Source organism: Delphinapterus leucas, chromosome 8 (genome assembly GCF_059928025.1).
Source record: "Delphinapterus leucas isolate spDelLeu-1000000601 "Yukka" chromosome 8, BTC_Dleu_Yukka2, whole genome shotgun sequence".
NCBI lineage: Eukaryota > Metazoa > Chordata > Mammalia > Artiodactyla > Monodontidae > Delphinapterus > Delphinapterus leucas.
In genome coordinates, this window is record NC_143136.1 from 12,036,013 (window position 1) to 12,052,166 (window position 16,154).

At 40.2% G+C, this 16,154-nt stretch overlaps 1 protein-coding gene across 11 annotated transcripts in view; it reads right to left on the reverse strand.

Annotated features, from left to right (window-relative positions):
- The window catches only part of RHBDD1 (rhomboid domain containing 1), a 113,733-nt gene that overhangs the window by 78,696 nt on the left and 18,883 nt on the right, over positions 1–16,154 (reverse strand). For 7 of the 11 annotated variants that reach the window (XM_022567839.3, XM_089916284.1, XM_089916285.1 and 4 more), the window contains 2 exons: positions 11,701–12,208; positions 10,310–10,442 (listed from right to left, as the gene is read on the reverse strand). In XM_022567839.3, the coding sequence (XP_022423547.1) occupies positions 10,310–10,442; positions 11,701–12,133 (566 nt within the window). In that variant the 5' untranslated portion in view covers positions 12,134–12,208. The remainder of the gene's footprint in view (positions 1–10,309; positions 10,443–11,700; positions 12,209–16,154) is intronic. The other 4 variants (XM_022567841.3, XM_022567837.3, XM_022567835.3 and 1 more) reach the window with 1 other exon arrangement.

The window sequence follows — 16,154 nt, forward strand, 5'->3', positions numbered from 1 at the left end:
CAAACTGTCTTTATTCAACAAACATACACTTTTGAGTAACTGTGATGGGGCAGGCACTGTTTTAGACACTGCGAATACACAGCGAACAGAACAGACTATAGCTCTGCCCTCCTGGAACTTAGGAGGCACAGGTAAGTTAAGCCTCATGAAAATATGCTACTGTTAATATTTTAATAACTCAATTTTTCCACTGTAAATAATGCATGCTCACCATAGAGGATCTGGCCAAAAAACGTTGAATAAAAACAATAAATAATTCCATAACGTTAACAAGTAATAATATTTTTATGTGCTTTTCTTAGTCCTTTTGGTGACTATTCTTACTTTGGAAAAAAACTGAAACCACATCATATGTAATATTTTGTATTCTACTTTCTACCCTTATCTTTTGTTTTGTGTTTTTGGCCTGCTGTGCTCAGCTTGCAGGATCTTAGTTCCTTGACCAGGGATTGAACTCAGGCCCACGGCAGTGAAAGCGTGGAGTCCTAACCACTGGACTGCCAGGGAACTCCCTCTATTCTTACCTTGATGATCTTCCAATTCCATTAAAATAACCTCTGAAAATACCATTTTAATGGCTATATAATATTCTATTACAACATGATTTACTAAACCACTTACCTACTACTAGATATTTAAGTGGTTTCCAATTTTCCAATACTTCATGACAATAAATATAGTCACGTCAAAAAAATTTTTTTTGTATTTACAGTTATAATTTGGACAATTTCCTAGAAAGGTAATTACCAAACTAAAGGGTATAAACTTTTTACAGCTCTTGATACAGATCATCAAATTACTTTTCAGAAAGTCTGTACCAAGATACAGTCCCATCAGAAGTTTATGTAAACTCCCATTTCACCAAACTCTTAACAACAGTAATAATTTTCTAATCTTGTTGGTTTAATAAGTAAAATAGCTTATTATTTTAATTTTCTGTATTTGGTCAACAATGGATTTTTATGTTTTACATTTATTAGTCACCGATTAATTTTTTTTCTGTACATTGTCTATTGATGGACTTCTTTCTTGCAGTTATTACTGTTCATTGCAAAGATATGATCCTCTTTTTCCACATATATTTCTAACTTTTTTGCTTTTCGTTTTAATGTATAATGTATTTGGACCTGGAAAAAAAAAGTGTTGCTTTTGACTTCATTTGAGGTTATATTCATTGTTTTTAGGTTTAGAAATTTCCTCCCAATTCAAGAACTGAAAAATTTCCCTCACACACTCCTAGACATTTTTCAGGTGCTGTTTTTTAAATCTTCTAAACATAATCTATATGAAATTTGTTTTGGAGTACCGTGAGTTAAAGCTATAAGTTTAATTTCTTCCAAATGGTTAAACTATTCTTCAAGTACCATTTGCTAAATAACCCTTATTTTCCCCCGCTGATTTATGATGTTATCTTTATTATGTTTGTGGCCTATTTTGCCCTAAAAAGACGTAGGGGAAAAAAAGTGTGTCTTAGAATCAAGGAACTATAGTAATATAAATAATAGAAGAGATATGTTGCTAGAAATAAAACTTGTTATTTATTTGACCTGTGTGTTATAAATGACTACAAAATTAAAATGTTCTACTCTTGAATTCAGAGGGGAACAATGTTCATTTAAAGAGAGATAAATTAGAATCAAATTATTTCATCTCTCATATAAGCTAATGAGAAGCCAAGTTTAAATGGAAGGAACATTCAAGTAGTCTACAGCCTCTTCTCAGCTGGTTATCACAGAATAATTGACGTACTAATGATTTCAATTCATAGCACCGACTGTCTTCATTTTGTATAATTTGAACCAAACCTGAATGTAAATGGAAAACAGTCCTCTTGACTATTTAACTCCCAAGACTTTTAACTAAAAATCGCTTAATACTGCAGAAGAGGAAGGGGGAAATTAACAAATATAAAGAACTTTCTATTTAAAAACATTCCTCCTTATACTGAAACGGGAAGAATTAAGAAAATACATCAGCAAGTTCCAGAGATGTGATTTATCATCTTATTAATTGAGAGTGAAAGTTGTAACATTTATCTCCAATAGTGTCTCCTGAAAAAAAAAATTCCAAACAGACCAAAGTGCATATTCTAAATACTCCAAAGGGAAATAAATGTGCTTCACAGGGTTCTTTTTTTTCATTAAAAAAAATATTAGTAAGAAAAAAAGTCAACTCAAAATAATTGCTACAATTGGTAATTAACTTCTCAGATTAAAAAACACCCTTTTTCCTGTAACACACATTATACAGATCTCTTTAATTTAATAAGATGTACTTATTGATATCACCTTTTAACTTAGGGCGTATGACTTTTCTTTGATTTTTAAAAAATTCTATCTTTTAAAAAGAGCCTCCAGTTGTCATTACCTGAGACATCCAATACAGTAAATCCAAGTCTTGCACCTGTCACTAAGTCACCAGAATTGACCATTAACAAGCCTAGTTAGTTAAGTACAGATTGGGTAAGTGCTATCATCCACACATCCACAATTACATCACAGCATGATGGCCAATTAGTTTCAACGTGAGTAGTGAACCTTATTCCAGACAACTCTGTGTTCAACGGGAAAAACAGTTGCTTCCTTATTTCTACCTACTGTTCTTCCCTGCTGTTCTGAGCCAGCCAATTGGGTGAAGCAGGCCTGAAACAAGGTCTGAGTAACTTACAGACAGCAGGAGTCCTCCAGGCTGGTGTGCTCTAGTCAGGATGGAAATTTCTCATATCTACCTCTGTGTATGACATGCACATTTTACAGTGGAGCCACAGCAGTTCCATTTAACAGAAGACAAGATGTGTCCATACACCTAAATTAAAACTTGCTTAGAAACCATGCTACATGGCTAACTGAACACTACTTCTGGGTTACAAGAGGGCAAATAAAAGGAAGTTAATGCTTATACACATGGACATTCAGGAGTGATATCTTACAACTCTTCATTAAAAATAAAACCAATTGTCACAGCCAAGAGGAGCTGCTATGGACTGAATTTTGTCTCTACCCAAATTCATATGTTGAAGCCCTAACTCCCAATGTGATGATATCTGGAGATGGGGACTTTAGGAGATAATTCTGTTTAGATGAGGTCATGAGGGTGGGATTCTCATGATGGCATGCTCTCATGCACTCTCTCTCTCTCTGTCTCTCCCCCTGTCATGTGAAGACACAGTAAGAAGGCATCCATATACAAGCCAGGAAGAGAGTCCTTGCCAGACTCCAACCATGTTGGCACCTTAATCTTGGACTTCTAGCCTCTAGAACTGTGAGAAAATAAAATTCTGTTGTTTCAGCCAGCCAATCTACAGTATTTTGTTATGACAGCCCAAGCTGACTAACACAGAAGCCTAAGGATACATAAAATGTCATGTGGTATTCCAGATAAGAACCTAGAACAGAAAAAGGACATCACATGAAAACTGGGGAAATCTGAATAAAGCACGGAGTTTAGTTAACAATAATGTGTCATATTGGCTTATCAACTGTAACAAATATACCATACTAATGTTAAGATGTCAAAATTAGGTGAAACTGGGTGCAGGTTATGTGGGAGCTTTCTGTATCTCTTCACAATTTTCCTGTAAATCTATAAAGCCATTCTAAAAAATAAAATTTATTTAAAACATATAAATAAATAAATCCTGTCTTCAATCTACTCCCAAAACAACCTATCATATCATTTCTTGATTTTCAGTGTAAAAGACTTTCTGTTCTTAGCTATAGTTTAGAATAAATCTTTATCCATTCATATCAGCCAAAAAAAAAAATCCCCATAGACATTGGCTAAGTTATTATTTATAGAACTCAAAATTGTACTGTGTACTTAAGGTTTCTTAGTATATATAATCTAATAAGAACCCCTTGAAATTCAGTATCATCACTCTAACAACGAACAATTATAGCATCCTGCAAATATGTAGAGGACACAAAGACAAATCACAGACAAGGAAATATAACTTACTGAAAAGGAAATAAAAAGTTGTCCCATTTCACTAACAATAGAAGTGTAAATAACAGCAAGAGAATAATTTTTGTTACATATCAGATTTCCAAAAACCTTACAGCAAATATTCAGACTGGCCAAGAAGTGGGGAAGCAGACACTTTCATATGCTGTTGGTAGGCTATAAACTAGAACAAACTTATAGAAAGCAAGTTGGTAAAATGTATAAAAGTGCCATGAAAATAGTTCAAATCCATTATTCTAATTCTGGAAATCTACTCTGAGGACATATTCAGACCTGGGAGCCAAGACTAGCAAATAATGCTTTGATAGACATCCTCACTTATAATTTGGACGATTAGGTAATAAAACTAGCGTGTAAAATTAGTGAATGAGAAAATAAAGGAATCATTATACACCATTAAAACTGAGGCTTTTGAAGAGCTGTTGCTTATAACAAGTTAAATGAGAAAATAGGAAATATAATTGCGTATAAGGGAAGGGGTGTGTGATGGCAGAATGCTAAAAGGAGTTTTCTCTGGGAAGGAGACTATGGGCAATTTGTTTTCTTTATCATACTTTATATATCGTCAACTTTTCTACAATGAATATATTGTTCTTTCAGTTAGGAGCTGAGAAATTAGGTTACACTCTCGTTCAGCTACTGCTTTCTTTTCAGTTTAATTCTTTACGTAATATAACCAGTTTTTTAAAGAAATTGTTACATTAAATCTCTTATAAAAGAAAGAAGAAACTTAGTAGTCAGATACAGTTCTTTTCTGTTCCTAATGCACCTCCTATTTAGCTTGAAGCTCTTCCTACGGTGGTCAGGGATGGGCTCAGGACAAGGCTGGGTCTCCTCTCTTGCCACAAACTTGGACTCCAGAGCTAGAGAGATGATTTACACACTCCCTTTCCCTCGAAGAGTTCCAATTCTAGTGGGAGGGAAAGTTCTCTGCCTCGAAATTTCTCATTCTCATCTCGTAAAACCTAACTCAAGGGAATCACTGCTTTGGTTAAGTACTGCTCTCACCTTGAGTCCTGGTCAACTGGAAGCCCTCCTGGAGACGGACAAATTAACTAACTCCTTTATGTAACTCATATAACCTTCCTTTACAGGAGTCTGTAAAGGGAAAAGGGAGGAAATATACCAATGGACATCCGAGGAATGCAGAAGAAAAATCTGCTCAGGAGAGTCCTGGGACATTGATTCAAACTGAACTCTTTAACAGGCTGTGAAAACATGTTTCCGTGAAATAAGACAGAGGGTGAGTATCAATTCTATATATGCAACATTTGTCATCCAAGTTTAGTAGAAAAATGCAACCGTCCCAGTAGATACAAAACAAAAGATGCAATTGTGTAATATAACTTCTTGAAAAACAACTTAATCCGCCCTTGAAGAACAGGAATCTCAGACAGCAGCCCTCTCTCCTCTCCATGGGCTGCCATAACACGGCCCCAGCCCTGAGAAGACCACAGTTCCTGCTTAGCTCTCATCCATCAGGCCATTTTTGTCAAAGGAGCATTCTCTCCAAAGCACAATTAAGTATCACTGGATTTACCTATTTGCCACTTGCTTGCTTACACAAACTCCCAATGTATATTTTAACCCTATATCCATTCAGGTTTTGTTTTATTTTCTACTAAGTTATTGAATACGTCTACATTTAAAAGGCTTGGAGAGGAATATTATACTTTTTGGGAAAATGTGGTAACTTTTACACTTCATTGTCTCCTTTGCTCTAGGTAACCCCTTTCTCTTGAATTCTCAAAGGATTTTTACGAATAACTTTATAACTGAACGACCATTACTAGCATTTCTGGTTTAGGTGAAGTCTAAATCTGTTAGCATACATCTCCATATACAGACAGCTATCTTGAGAGCTCACTCAGTCATTGATAAGTCTTGTAAACCAGCACTTATTCTAATGAAAGACAATAAATTAGTAGAAATCTGGAGTCACAGCCTGTTCATCTCATGCCACCAAAGACCCGGCAATCTAATCCTCTTTCGCTGAAGGCAATAAATGTCTCTGATCCTATAAATGTATTTAACTCCAGTTTAAGCAACTAGTAGCTGCTTTAAAGCAACACCTCCCAAAATCTTTGTACTCTGTCCCACAATAAAAGTACATGTTTAGAAATACAGCACACACATACATATAGCTAAAACAAAAGTTCCTTGAAATCATACCCTTACCACATTCAACACTAATCCATCTTTCTCCTTCCTTCCCTCCCTCCCACTCCCCTCTCTTCCTTCCTTCCTTCCTTCCTTCCTTCCTTCCTCCCTCCCTCTCTCTCTCTCTCTTTCAAATGCTGGTTGTGACCCACTACATTGATTTCAGAACGTTTTAAAGGATTAGAACCCACAGTTGCCAACCACTGCTTTAAAGCCCTGCTACTTGATGAGTGGTGATGTTATGACTCGTGGTACCACAGCATCTCAGCATGGATTCCTCCCCAGGCCTCCATCCTTGGCTCTCTCCCCCACTGCCCAAACACTGCCCCTTGTACTCCTTTGCTTTTCATTCTAGTTTCCCCTCCCTTTTTTTTCATTCAACTCGTTGACATTACGTAGAACAAATCTCCCCAAATGTAGTGACATAAAACAACACTTGTTTTCTTCCACTCACAGATTCCGCGGGTCAGGAATTCAGAAAGCACAGGGGGTGACAGGTCTCTGCTCCACAATGTTGAGGCTGAGGGGACTCATGGCTGTATATAATGGCCACTCACTCACATGTCACGCGCCACTTCCTCGTAGCATGGTGCAATCAGGGAACATGGGCTCCATGGGCAAGTGTTTCAGCTCACAAGGCAAGAAACTTCTTGCCTGAGAATTAACATGGCACTTCTGCTGCCACCTACTGATCACACTGCGTCACAAATCCACCCAGTTCAGGGGGAGGCACACCGGACCCCACCTCTAGGTAGAGCGGCAAAGTTCTAAAAGAACACGTGGGACAGCAGATGGTGTTACCGTCATCTTCCAAATTGTTATTCCCCAACCTCAGTTCTAATTCCCAAGGCAAAAATCCAATAGACTACTACGTAGCTAGATCCACAGGGGTGTCAACTGACACTCAAACAGTATATGCCAGCCGAATGCACTTTCCTTTTATATTCCCTATCTCAGTACTACTGGGGAAGAAAGAACTGTATGTTGCATTTTAGATGAATATGCCAGAAGCACCTTAGCACAAAACGTAAGCAGACGCAAGGAGAGAACTGAAAGTAGGACGGGAGTTCCCTGCATCTAAGGAATTCTGTCCTGTGTGGAACACAGGCAGATCTTATAGTCAGTCCCTGTAATGAGAGTGACAAGTGGCCATTCTCCTCCAGACAGTGTTAACAGTTCATGCTAATTAGTAACTGTTAATTAGCAATTTCAGTGGTTATACAATATATGTTCTCACATACTTCACTGCTTCCCTTTCTCTGCCATCCCTGACTGCATGAAGCTCCCTATCTTTCCTTTCATACAAGCTAAGAAACGGTCAAGAGTAGTGCTAGAGAGGCAGCATGAGAGCTGGGAGCAGCGATTCTCAAAGTGTGCTCCGTGGGCCACTGGAGGTCCCAGAGGCCCTTCCAGCAGTTCATGAAGTCAGAACTATTTTCATAATTATACTGAGGTATCATGTGCCATTTTCCACGTGTTGATGTTTGCATTAGTGGTATAAAAGCAATGGTGGGTCCAACTGCTTGTGCCTTGGCTGCTTGAATCAAATGAATCAAGACGGTGACTCCAAAGAGTACCAGTAGTCACTGTATTTTTCACAGGCACACATGCACATTTAAAAAGAAAAAAGAGGGCTTCCCTGGTGGCGCAGTGGTTGACAGTCCGTCTGCCGATGCAGAGGACACGGGTTCGTGCCCCGGTCCGGGAAGATCCCACATGCCGCGGAGCGGCTGGGCCCGTGAGCCATGGCCGCTGAGCCTGCGCGTCCGGAGCCTGTGCTCCTCAACGGGAGCGGCCACAACGGTGAGAGGTCCACGTACCACAAAAACAAACAAACAAACAAAAAAACAACTAGTGATATTTATTGTCAGTGATAAAATTTGAGCTTTAAGGTGAAAATTAGAATTTCGCAATCACCTCCCCACTGTGCCACCTTGGGAGCAGGGTCACTTCTTTAAACACAACCACCTACCAGGGCCCCAGGACATGCAGGGAAAGTAAAAGACCATGTGAGGCAAAGATGTCACTGAAACAAGGGACACACGAGAAGTGTAAAAGCAAAAGCTCCAGCAAAGGAGTGCGATTACATCACTCTGCTGGTCAGGTCCATAACCTCTCACAGTGCTGAACCAACGGCTGGCTGTTTGGAGTGGCTTCCCTCCATAAAACTCCCTAACTGGGGAAATTACTAATTCTCTGGCTTTCATAAAACACAGAGGTCCACCAAATGTTTGCCTGGCAGGTTTTTTTTTCTCCCAAAGGGCAGCTCATTAAGTCCGTCGATAAAGCAGGCTTTGTTGTAAAGATTTACAGTGTTTTCCCAATGAAAACTCTAATTGACAACCACCAGGAGAATAACAATGCAGAGCCCAGAGAGCTCTGGTTTCCCCCATCCTTCCAAGATCCATCTCAAAAAGCATGGTTTCCTGGACCAGTGTTCAGCTCCGTCTTTAATGGACACATGCATAAGCAGATGCCTGGATATCAGAAGTTTATCATTCAAAGTAGTCAAATCTTAAAAACCAAAAGATTTCGTCTTTCAAACTTCAAAGGAAATTCCATTTAATTCCCAAGCTCAGAATATCAGGTCCCTCCACGCAGAATAAGCATATTACATAAAAATGCAACCATCCCTTATCTATGTAAAGGGGGGGGGGACCCTAAAAAAATAAAATGCGCGATGGAGTCTTCAGAAATAGTTGCATGAGACTATTAAAGGCACTGCTGTTCAATGGATTCATTACAGAATAAAAGTTCAAGTACCAGAGAGAGTGATTTTCATATGAATGTTGGGTGTTGCGCTCACACACAAGAGTCTCTGGTCTCCACAGAGAACCGAGTCACATCAAGCAAGTCAGGGAGCTGTGAGTGACAAGGTATAGAGAGGGCTGTTCAGATAAGGGACAGACATTACCGGACCCTTTTTCAAAGAAAACTTTGAAGATTTTGTTAGGCTTTCTTCGTGGAACTGTCACAAGATAACAATACAGTTGCAAATGAGTGGTGTTCAGTGGCCACATCACTGCCTTTTACGGACCAGCTGGCAATGGCTGCCCATGATGGGAAATTAGCATTAAAGAAGGACTCAAGGCTACTGGGCTGACACACAGCCCAAGGAGAATACTCTCAAATAAAGTATGACACCCAACGCGGTCACACAAACGGAAAGCTGAGGGAAAAAGCTCCTGTCTGGAAAGCACAGCAGCAGAAAAATATCCTCCTTACTTCTTTCTGAATCTTCCTGAATCTCCCCCTTCTCCAGACAGCGTCCAGGTCCCCGAAGTAAAAATAAATGAGCAAACCATAGGCTTCCAGGTGCATTACACAGATTAAGAGGAGTGCAGCTGGTGGAAGAGGTGGGAAAATAACACAATTCACTCTCTTTTTCCTGAACAGAAAGTAGAGAAAAGAACCAAAGCGGAAAAGCACGCCCCACCTCACCCCCATCCCCCCCGAGAACACCCAGACCAGGAGTCGAGAGGCCTGAATCCTAACTAGTCTAGTGTCTACCACAACACGGCTTGATGAGTCCCTAAACCTTCTGAATTTCCCTGTCCTCACCCATAAAGGAAATTCGCAGACATCAGTGATTCCCAAACTGTGTTCCCTGGAGCTCTAAGGTTCTGTGGAGGTGCCTCTTAAGGCAGTCAGTGACACAGGGGTAAGGCAAAGGGAGTGGGGCCCTATGCTTCCTCTCCACCCAAAACAGTTCAGAGTTGATCCATTTTCTATATCAAAATTGTGAGTAAAGTCTTTTGTTTAAAGAGTCTACCACCAAGAGACTTCACAACTAAAATGGCTTAAAAGCACTGGACCAACATACCTTTTGATTTCGTATCTTTCTAATTATGTGGTTTCTATGTGTCTCTTTGGATTATTGTTATTAGAATTAATTAATTGACAGGCTGGTTAATATTAATCCCCAAATCTGTGTACCAGGTTCAACTTAAAAGGTGAGGAAATGGAAACTCAGATAAGACAAATACATCAAAATCACTCAGCTCAGTAGCTGACTAGATTCAAACACGGGAATATCTGACATTAAAACCATTAAGCTGGATTCTGTCCTTATAGTTAAAGAACAAACTTCACTGTAAAAGACAATTGATTACCTCAGTATGACTATAATTCTTTCTCTATGGAACATCAGGTTCTTCATTTGTATTCTCTGAGAGTAAACACTTACCCTGTCGAGATGAAATGAATAGCCAAAAGTTCTGCCCAACAAGCAAATTTGCTGGGTACTGGAAAGCCCAAAACGTTGACAAAGCCTCCAGGGCAATAATGGTTGTTAAGAACTTTCAAAGCAAACAAAACTCCTAAAAAAGGATAAAGAGCATATAAATATCAACAATCCAAATGTGGAGATGATTAACACTTACAAAGAAAACTAGCTGAAAGTGAAAATGATTATTCCATTACATCCAGCTTTTTGCTTCCAAACATACTCTATTCCTTTCAAGTCAACCCAGCATTCGGTAGAAAGACAGTCTTCAAGGCAATCATTCCTTTGATGTTTCTTAACACGGAAGTTCATACTGACTTTGAGTATGCTACTAAATATATAACACATAAAATGGGAATAAGACACCCGCAATGGTGCAATACTAAATGCCACTGAACTGTAAACTTCAAAATCATTCATTTTATGTGATTTTTAACTCAATTTAAAAAATATCATTAACGTGTAGTTTTCTAGCTCCTATGGAAAGACATATTGAAGGCAGGGCTTATTTCCTTTCTTCTCACACAATCAGATGCATGAGGATGCACCTTAGAGGGAAGGGGTAAGGACGGCAGGGACAATACAGGGAAGGGTTTGATCTCCTTTGGTTTCAGGACTATTTCCCTCCTACCCTTCACATGCTAATTTTCACAATACCTATTTTAAGTCCTGATGGCAATTTAGTCCTATGAGAAAAATGTAAAAAAAGAACTAGTGAGGGGAACAGTGAGAGGCAATGTAACACGTGTTTAAAGCCACGAAGACTGGGTTCAAATCCCAGCTCCGTTACTTATGAGGTGTGTAACCTTGAGCAAGTTACCTGACTTCTCTGGGCCTTAGCTTCCTCATCTACAAAATCAAGACAAGGCCACCTCCCTAAGGACCTGTTACATTAATTAAACAGCATGAATTATGTATAAAGACTATCACGGCTCTGAAAACACAGTGAGCATGCCATTGTAGGGTATGGTGCATTTATTTTAATGGCGTTATTGAGATGCATACCCATCTTTTTAGGGAACTCCCACAAGTACACCAGTGCCTCTCTCCCTCGTCCCACCATAATGGAGCCAGTGCATATTTCCAGGACCACGTCTCCTACAAAACTACCTTTGGGCAGACCCTAGTCTCAACTGTCCAAGAGTGAATGACGCGGCATAATGGGAAACAGCAAAATCTATGTCTCTCCTGTGCTCCAATCAGCCTATTCGCCAAAATCCAAGCCCCAGCAGCGCTTAGCCACTCAGAATTCAGTTCCCTCACCAACTGGGACCCCTGCTTCAAAACATGACAACAGCTGCACCTCCCTGGCTGTTTTCACGCGGACTACCTTAGAAATGCATCTGCCTTACCTGAGAAACCTACAGCACAGTTCCTTCTGAAGTCAGGTTCATCCATAAATTCTGCCAGAGCAAATTCCAAGAGCAGGTACACCACCCCAGTGAGTAGGGAGAACGTGGTGATGACGTAGGCAAACCATCTACTTCCTAGTCTTCTTTCCAGATGAATTCCTTTCCAGAGCATGGAAGCCATATTGAAATACAAGTGCCAATCATCCACGTGGTGAATAGGGGAAAGCAGTAAGCGCTGCCAGTCTTTTTGCTGGTAACACTTCTCCACGCTAAGGCAGGAGCCCAGCAGCGGCTTCAGAGGATTCAAGAAGAACCAGATGTTGAGAGCCAAGGTTGCTAGGGTGACAGGTGGAATATTGTTGATCCCAACGTGGAAGATTTGAGAAAGGAGCAGGAGCAGCCCAGTGTTAATTCCTCTTGACCTCCGCTGCATGGTTAGATATCAAGCCTGTGACGGGAAAATGTGGTCAGACGTGAGGAATCTGGGAAGATACAGAGGCAGCTGAGCCTAAGATGTAAAATAAAAGGCACATGAAAATCCATCAATTGAGAATTAGGACAGTGACAAGACGTGCTCACTTAAAAGATGGGCTTACATTATGTATATCTCATCTCCCATCTAACAGAAGCATTATTTTCTGTGTCTTCCAGAGTAACGCCCAGGACACTGGCTGATGTCCCTCCTCATTTTACATCCTAAAGGAGAAATGTCATCCCAGATCCCAGTGGACCAGTTAATGGATGGGTATGCTTTTGCTGACAAATATGCCATGAAAATGTAACTTGTCTTCCTTATAAACAAACTTATAACCTAACAAAAAAACATACAAAGATAGTGCGCAAATATTTAATAATTATTTCTTCTCAGAATGCTGGAGAGAATTCTTCACCCCTTCACTTTTTTAAAGAAATATTCGATATTTATATATTAGATAGAGTCTGCTCCAAAGTTCTTCAACATTAGCAAGCAAGTCTTAAAATGCAAGCATATATTATCTTCTATGCCATATCGCCAGATGTCAACTGCTAGACTGCTTTATTTTCAGAAAAATTTCCACTTTTAAAAGTTACCTACTATGAGCCAAATCCTGGATTAAACCACAGTCGCTGTCTTTAAGGAGCTCATTTTCTACTAAGAAGTAAACCAACAACTGCCACACAATGTTCTAAATGCAGGGACAGAGGAAGCCCAGACCCAAGGCACACAACTCAGCCTGAGGTGGTCTTGAAGGGTAGATTGGATTTACCCACGAGGAAGAGTGCCATATTCACGGGTCTACTTCTCCATGCCCTGCGCTGGCCTTGTGACCTGCTTTGGTTGACATAATGAAAAGCAAGCGACACTAGTTCCGAATCTAGGCCTCAAGATGATTTGCAGGCTTCTGCTCTCTCTTGAAACCCTCCTAGGCAACCATGCGGACAAGTCCGGGCTGGCCTACTGGATGATGAAAGACACATGCTCTAGTCACCCTGATGGCCCTGGCCACTGACCAGCTAATGCCTCAGAAGCAAAGTGGTCTAGCTGACCAGCAGCTGACCACAAATGCATAAGTAAATCCAGCTGAGCCCAGACTAATTTGTTAACCCACAGAACAGTGAGCTAAATAAATGATATTTTAAATTAACTTCACCAAATTTTGGAGTGGTTTGTTATACAGCAATTACTAACCAATACAGAAGGTATTTGCTTCAGAAAAGGTCTAGGTTATGCTTATGGGAAAAAGCTAGTAAAGAAAGAGACACAGACTAAAGATGCAAAAGAGAAAAAGAATCAAGTCCTTAGAGGGAATAGCCTTGTCCATCATAACAGGAAGGAAGAAGAATTTCAGGTGCAGATATGGGTAAATAGGCAGATTAGGGGACAGGATGCTGAAAAAGTTCTCATCTAATGGTTTTCTGATTTCCCTGTGGAGCTATCTTGGCTCCAATCAAATATATAACGCACTCTGATACCCTAAAGGTTCTCATTCAGACAGCACATTAGAAAGTGCATGGGCTTTAGAGTAAAAAACAGCTAGATTCCTACTTACTAGCCCTGAGATCTACGGTAAATTACTTAAACTTCAATTTCTTCACTTTAAATTAGAAATCATACCTCCTTCTCAGGATTACTGTAACATGTCTGGAACAAAGTAGGTACTGAATAAATAGTAGCTACTTTTATTCATTACTATAAAGTAATCTCACTTAGGAGAAAAAGTCTTTGCAACGTTAACATTCGAATAATAAGACTCAAATGTACTCCCCATCCCTCTCCACACAGGGATTCTTACCAACTTCACACCCAAAAGAAACGCCCAAGAAAATATTATATATACGTATGTGTTATGGGTGCACCCCCATTATTAGCACAACCCCAAGTTTCTTTATTGCCAGGGCTTATTATTATAGCTTTGTAGCGTTCTCATGAACTAGAGAATTTAATAAAATTTCACCTGAAATGCTCCCAGATAATTTTGGAGAAATAGTCTATATTTTTCACCTTGATGTTCAGGTTGATTTTCAGATCTCCAACTACTGTGACATGTTTTCAATTCCCCTAGATAATTATATATATCAAACATCATTACCTGTAACAGGAGCAATGGAAAGATATGGGCCTGATCATTAAGTAACCAGCTTATAAGAAATCACAAAATAAGCCCTTCAATATCAGTACAGTGTCCTATGATGGCAGGCTACGCACAGCAGAAAATCAAACATAATTACGTCTTTGCTTAAGAAAAAGTCCCCTCTCGACTGGAATCGTTAGTGGTGGAGAGTATAAACAAAAGGACAGTGGAATTTCCCCAAGCTTGTCTCACACTGTGCGCCCAGGCTCACATTAACCCTCAGCTCTATCTCCCCACTGCTGGCTGCTCCTTCTTGCCTGGGACGCTGTGCTCTCCTGCACGTTCCTGCCTCCTCCCAACTCCCCTTCCTCTGCTTCTCAGTTTCGCTCTATTCTTATTCTACGCTATTTTGCATACACTTATGGAATTCCACTCTCATGGGTTCTGTAATTCTTTTTATCAGGATGGCTCCCAAATTTACGTTTTACAGCTTTGACTTTGCAGATTTCAGGGACACAACCTTGTAGGAAGAATACAGTCCACCTGATCTCTTGATTTCCCAAAACTGAATTCGCCCTCCTTCTTACAGAATGACTATTCGGCCATTCCTCAATCACTTAGTTTTTAAAATAAATATCAAGTGCCAAATGCATGCCAGGCCCTGTGCCAGGCATTAGAGGTACAGCAAAGACCAAAACACTTGCAATCCCGGCCCCTAAATGGCCCATTTCTATCATTTCTATTTGTTGAAGGAAATAAAAATACTGGCTGCAGAAAATCACAAGTTGAATAAAATGATGTGGTATGCGTAACATAAAGGCAGATAGAACCATAACCAATGTGAGAAGTGCATAATATAGGTTGGGCTCTGTTTTCCAAAAGGCCACTAGACCGTAGTTTTAAGTAGCGAAGATAAATCGACACTATTTCAAACCAGCTCTATGGCCCAGTTTCCTTCCTAATAAGTAATCAAGTCAGCCATCCAAGGTGAGGGATGTAGCCTGTTTGTAACAAGATAACAGAAAATCTAACTGGTTCCTGTGAAGATCAAACCTGTAACCTGACTTTGTGGGCCAGGCAGGCACACATCTTACTGTAAGATGAATATTGTTTCATCCTGCCCATAATTACATAGATATTTTTAGAGAGCTGAGCTGTAGCAGAAAGCATAGAGGCATGAGTCATAAGCTGGAAACCAGTGCAATGTGTTTGGTTTTGAAAGTGACTTGTTATTCTAACCTGTACTCAGCCCATAACCAGTTACACCAGCGCGAGGAAGAGTAGGCTGGTCCTTGCACTCCATCCCCACCCCCCGCCTTGTAAACATATCCTCCCCCTCACATTCAACATGCCCCAAACTGAACACTGGACAGTCCCTTCCAAGTCTACCCCTCCTCCCATGTGCCAGATCTCAGGACACAGAATCTCCAGCTACCCAGTTGTTCAGGTTGGAGATACAGACAACATCCTCGACACATCCTTCTCCCTCTTCACTCTGCTTCCCCCAAATCCCATCCACCACACTTTGCTAACTCTTCCAAACTATTTGTATCATCTACCTCTTTCTAGCTCTAGAGCCACTACTCTAGTCTAAGCCACCATTATAACTTGCCTGGATTACAACATAAACTCTGCTTCTCCTCTTCTACCCAACAACCATTTTTCACTACTGCTCAGGGTAATTTTTATAAAACTAAAGTGGGATTCCCCTGCAGTAAGCCTTCAATGGCTTATCGTTACAGTTGGAATGAAGTCCAAACTCTTGACCGTAACTACACACTCGTGCTTACCACTGTCCTGCCTACCCCTCTGGTCTCAGCTCACGCTGGTCTCTGCCTTGGTCACTATGATCCAACCACCCGGGTGCTCCCACACAGGGAGCTCCAAGATTATAGCATAAAT